Source organism: Gallinula chloropus (genome assembly GCF_964237585.1).
Source record: "Gallinula chloropus genome assembly, chromosome: 5".
In the NCBI taxonomy this organism is placed as follows: domain Eukaryota; kingdom Metazoa; phylum Chordata; class Aves; order Gruiformes; family Rallidae; genus Gallinula; species Gallinula chloropus.
This window is the reverse complement of record NC_140090.1, coordinates 4,385,904-4,391,903: the sequence shown is the minus strand read 5'-3', so window position 1 is coordinate 4,391,903 and position 6,000 is coordinate 4,385,904. Positions and strand designations below refer to the sequence as shown.

The following is a 6,000-nucleotide window of genomic DNA, read 5'->3' as shown; positions in this document are numbered from 1 at the left end:
TGACAGAAGGCACAGAACCAGGATCAAGCCCATAAATCTCGGGGAGGTAGAGTATTTGGATTTGCTCACCACTTACCACCTGTGAGGCCAGGCGATGTGTAAAGGTCTTTGCTGATAGTCCCGTCCACTCGAGATATTACAGAGGTTAAAAGTCAGATGTTGCTTATCTTCTTCCTGACAAGGATTTGTACTTTCTGCTGCTTCAGGCTTGTTCGGTCTTGCTGGTGCTGTTAACGGGGCAGGCAGCCCCTCGTGCTGTGTGGTACAAAGTCCAGGCTGGGCTTCACAAAGTCCAGACTCGCGATGAGCGTTGCTGTTTTTCATTAAAGCCCTGCTCTTCTGCTGGCTGGGCAGACCCTCCGATTGATAAACATCTCCATTTCTTTTAACACCAATTACCTTTTCCAAATGGGCAAGCTTATGTTCTGGCATGAACCTGTTAGGTAAAACAGAGAAGCAAAACATAAATCCATACTCTGTTCATGATGGATTTTGGGTTCACCTGGTAATCGTTAATTAATTAATAGCGAATGAGAAGACAAAACATGGCTGATATTTTACATCCACCCAAGCGACAGCTCCCCTCACATTCAGTAAATGACACACTTTATATACGTTCTGGTGAACATGGTACCTGCAAAATAAAATAAGAGGTTCAGTGGCTGAGAAGCCAAAGGTCTCCACTGAACACATCACGGCACATGCACCAACAGGCAGAACAAAACTCTCTGTCTGCTGCAATAACATAATGCAAAGACCTCTGGGAAGTAAAGAGGTGTCCCTGCCAGAAAAGCCCTGCCATCTTTGCCAGGACTACAGCTAAGACCGGTAGCAAGGGACAACCGCAGCGGTGATTGAACTGGTGTGGGGGCCTAGTTGATGTGTAGACTTTGAGCCGAGGAAGTTTCTCCGTCACAGATCAATGAAAGCTAATGCAAAAAAGACTGGTTGTTGCCTAAGAGCATGGATCAAACACATACTGTGGCGTGGAAGTGGGTCTTCTTACCCAACTGTCCTTGCCTGATTGCTGTAAAAAATTAATCACAAATCAAGAAAGCCACAGCTAGGTGAATGGGGTTGAGTTGTACATCCATGCATACGATAAAGGCAACCACTCCTCTGCTTTTTCACGTGTGAGTAATGAAAACTAAGATGGGGAAACTGAGGCAGAGCTGCTTATGACCTTCCTGAGGTATGACAGACAATATTAGACACCACTGGCTCTTCCATCTGATGCCCATGCTGCTGCAGAAAGCCCTTCCCAACAGCAGGATGCATTTGCACAGTTCTATTGAGGCCACTGAACTCATTTCCATGATAGATGAAATGCAACATTTTATGCAGATCTACTTCTACTATTTGATTTAAAATCATAATAAATTAGGGTCCTTGCCCAGGAACCATGCAAGTGAAGGTCCCTCATTCAAACCTGACTCTCCTAAATTAACATGGAGAGGACTACATGCACAGCCACCATGGGACCCTCACTCTAATGCCTGCCTTTACATCAAGGTAATTTACCCAAATATTATTTACATACATGCCTTTCAGTTTGATTATGGTTCTCCCAGACAAGTAGAGACATTTGAATTTTCCATTTCCTTTTAATTTCCAAATGTTTACACACTATAGCCTGTTTATTGAACTGTTTACTAAAGGCAACACTTGCTCCACTTTATCAACCTCCTCCATGGTTCTTCAGAGTTTCAGCTCTCCATCACAGCTCATTTCTGGGCGGCAAAGAAACCGTTCTATTCCCTGTTTGTCAAAACAAATATTCCTAAACACCAGAATCATCCATTCCACCCCGCAATGGAGAACCTTTAAACACACACAGACCTTTTTTCTTCAAAATCACTAAGGAAAGACAACACACGTACATGGTGCTGAGAGCTTTACTGCAGTTGTACTAATTGCACCAAGGATTTTTCTTCAAACCCCTAAATCTCCTTTCCTAAGTCAGTCACTGAATTACTACAACATGTAATGTGTCTTCTTTGATTTAACTTCATAGAATCACAGAATCATAGGGGTTGGAAGGGACCTCGAGAGCTCATCAGGTCCAACCCCCCTGCCAAAGCAGGTCCCCAGCTCATATTGCACAGATAGGCATCCAGACAGGTCTCAAACATCTCCAGTGAAGGAGACTCCACAACCTCCCTGGGCAGCCTGTCCCAGGGCTCTGTCACCCTCACTGTGTAAAAGTTCTTCCACATGTTGGTGCAGAACTACCTATACCCTAACTTTCAGCCATTGCCCCTTGTCCTGTCTCCACAAACCAGTGAAAAGGGGCCATCCCTTGGCATATTATTTTCACGTTTATCTACACCAACCTCCATTTCCAAGCCACTGACCAAGTCACCTACGAGATCCACCTTTTCTCCACTGCTTGCCATCACTACTTGAAGCTGTCCTGTAGATACAACCAGAAAGAGTTCAATCACATTCAACAGCCCTCATCCAAATCCATTACCTACGTTTCAAACAAGACGGGTTCCCAAATGAGCCTGAGTTAAACCATTCCCATCTCAGCGACTTAACCACCCGCAGATTCCCAGCACATAAAAGTGTAAATTCAGCGTGGCTGAATTCCATACATATATGCTCTTAACAGTTAAGTCGGCGTTTTGACAGTCTGAGATGAATTATAGACCTAAAGCTGGCTGCTGGTGGCTCCTCTGAAGTACGGGCGCATCCCTGGGAGGATATACTTTTATATATTTACTCATGCAAAGGAGAAATAGGTTAAGGGATTTAACCTAAACCACCAAGTCTGTGACTGAATTGAGAGGACTGATTTACCAAACCAAATTTAACAGATTTGGAAAAAAATCATTGCCGTTAAGAAGTATTGCTTGATGTGTGAGAGGTCGGGCTACCTAGGCAGGCTGTATCCCCCCCTGCCTGCCACAAAATCTTCCAGCCAACCATCCACTTGATGCACAATTTCTATTTCTGAAGAGGTTTTCTTAATTTTCAGCCCTTATAAATCTGATCCGTCACTGCAGAATTTCTAATAATATTAGATAAAACCTCACCAATCTCTCTCTGGAATAAACTATTTAATATCCTTTATTTAAGACATGTGTGTGCAATCAATTCCATGGTATTTACTTGTATTACACACACAGTATTCATCATCTTGACAATTTTTTAAAGTTTTAGAACACCATTTCACTTAACAGTTTAAAAAAAAAAAGGAAAAGAAAAAGAAAAAGGAAGATTTATTTGATGGTTAACTTTGGAACAAGTTATCTGCATTAACTTCCATTGTTTTGGCATAAAGTAGTTCTGTATATTTTACTAACAACAGTGGAGACATGATAAAGGATGTAGGCAGAGAGCCATAAACAGCTCTCACCGCGACCCAGCGTTCGTGTAAAAGCATTAATTTTTTGGACTTTGATTGGAAGCCTTCTCTGTGCTCAGCCACTTGGACTTTACTAACTACAACCATGTATAAAACGTTGTACCTGAATAGAACAATTTTCACTGTGGAAAGACCATTGTAAATCATACCTAGTATAAACTTGTCCACATGATTGGAATGATATACTGGATACTGTAGTCCCTAACCGCCAGCTAATGTTCTTTATGACACTTAATAAATGACCTGAAAATAAACTAATAATAACATGAAATCTTCTAAACTTGTTCATGTGCATTTCCCAGATGGATGCTGGAGAAAGACAATGTCTAGTTAGCACACTTATTGTGTTTACATTTTCTCCAGAATAATTTCTCCCTACCTAGTCTATTTTTCCACTTCAAGTTTACATGCCACCTTCCAGAAAGAGCCACCTCTCCATCCAGAACCTGCCCAGATCTCAGCTTATTAATGAACATCTAGAGGTTGTGGGATTTCCGCATCACCATCCAGAATCTATAACCTGGAGGAAAAAACCCAACCAGGTGAATGTTTTATTTGGAGCTAGTATCTACTCCCACAAAGACCAGCAGAGTCTTTTTAAGCCTTGTTTCAATTTCAGAAGATACAACCTCTGAGAGGCTGGTTATGGAATAGCCAAGCTGGGTGAGGAGAAGACAGAGGCTTAAAGGTCTAGATACAAGGTTGGATGGGGGCTCTGAGCAACCTAATATAGTTGAAGATGACCCTTTCAAGGTCCCTTCCAACCCAACCCACTCCATGTTTCCATGACTCTACAAAACAAGCTAGAGAGCTACCGCAGCAGAGAGGCAGGAATTCATTGCAAGAAGGACACACCATTTTTCTCAGCCTTGGTTACAAGATGCAGTAATCACATAAGAAATATGCCATAGCTATCTATTTTTATATGGGTGAAGGATTTTATTATTATTATTAACTTGTGGTAGTGCAACCTTGGACACGTGAAACTTTCCAGAAAAGAAATTATCACCAAAGCATACAAATACTAACACTTTCAACAGATCCCACAAGGTACCATCCCTTATATTTAAAATACCACGGAAAATGTTTTACTTTTATGCATAACTCATATATATTTAAACACTGAAAGTTCAGCACAAACAGTGAGAAGCTTGGATATCTAATTTTAGTACCACAACTTGTTTTCAAAACTTTCAAAACTGTTTTTCTTTTATCTATCCAGGTTTTTGAGGATCCCAGACACATTTTACAGCCACCTTTAAAACTTTATGAAGACTTGAAAGAGAGTGAGCCTTGAAAACTTTCCCTTTTTGCATACTAGGTATAGATGTTTATTTTAAAAGATGGGTTAAAAATTAAACTAAGTTCATATATAATAAAAATTACAGATCTCAACCTAAATATTAGCCATTTTTGAATAACAGATTTATTTCTTTTTAACTCCCCAATCTCTATATTTTATAATTTCTTTTCAGTTATGCCATGAAACCCCACTCTGAGGAAAACCATGGACTTCTCCTTGAAGCAGAGACATGTGTGTTCCCCAGCTCTTTCCTAACACGTTGCCACATTGTATTGCATGTGTTTATTCACAGCACTCTACTTGCCCTTGTGAAGAATTACTTACAGGAAATGGTTTCTTTATTCATGGCACCAAGAGTCACTTTGTGTACCATTTTATTAAAAACAACAACAAAAAAAAGGATGGAAGGGCCATGATGTCACTGCTCAATGAATAGAAACCACATTAGAGAGACTAACTGGAGTGTTGGTTTAGGTTAGATCAAAATATACGTGCGAGTTGTGTGTGTTGTATACTGCTGTGAGTGGCTGTTCTCGATGAGCAAACCTAATTTGTAAGAATGGATATAAACTGGGGGGAAAAAGATTGAATTCATCAAAACCTGCCTTTTCTCTAAGTTCTGGAAGTGCAATGGATCTTGTAAATTATTATTATTATAATATTCCATTAAGAAATTAAAAAAAAAAGGAGATACAGAATCCCAGAGTGTCAGGAGTTGGAAGGGACCTTCAAAAATCATCTTGTCCAACCCCCCTGCCAGAGCAGGATCACCCAGACTAAATCACACAGAACAAATCCAGACAGGGTTTGAAAGTCTCCAGAGAAGGAGACTCCACAACCTCTCTGGGCAGCCTGTCCCAGGGCTCCATCACTTTCACAGGGAAATGTTTCTCTTTACATTCACATGGAATTTCCTCTGCACCAGCTTGCACCTGTTGCCCCTTGTCCTATCACTGGCATCCCTGAAAAAAGCCTGGCTCCATCCTCCTGACTCTCTCCCTTTACATATTTATAAACATTAATAAGTCACTCCTCATTCTCCTCTCCTCCAAGCTAAAGAGTCCCAGCTCCCTCAGCCTGTCCTCATAAGGAAGGTGTTCCACTCCCTTCATCACCTTGGTGGCCCTGAGCTGGGGTCTTTTGAGGAGTTCTATGTTGTTCTAGAACTGAGAGGCCCAGGCAAATTCCACTTTTGTAGTTTCTTTCTCCCTGCTTCCCTGAATTTATCCTGTCCCCGTGCTGAACTTGTTCCCACAGTTACTGCAATGGAGTGCAGAACTACACAACCACGCACGTGTATTACTGGCCAAGCACTGTACAAAGAACA

At 41.3% G+C, this 6,000-nt stretch overlaps 1 protein-coding gene across 7 annotated transcripts in view; it reads right to left on the bottom strand.

The window, feature by feature from the left end:
* The window catches only part of GTDC1 (glycosyltransferase like domain containing 1), a gene marked incomplete at its 5' end in the record, with an annotated part of 128,366 nt that overhangs the window by 38,947 nt on the left and 83,419 nt on the right, over window positions 1-6,000 (bottom strand). For 4 of the 7 annotated variants that reach the window (XM_084264681.1, XM_084264682.1, XM_084264683.1 and 1 more), the window contains one exon: window positions 77-436. The exons of the other annotated variants lie outside the window; for them this stretch is intronic. In XM_084264681.1, the coding sequence (XP_084120807.1) occupies window positions 77-436 (360 nt within the window). The remainder of the gene's footprint in view (window positions 1-76; window positions 437-6,000) is intronic. 7 annotated transcript variants of the gene reach the window in all.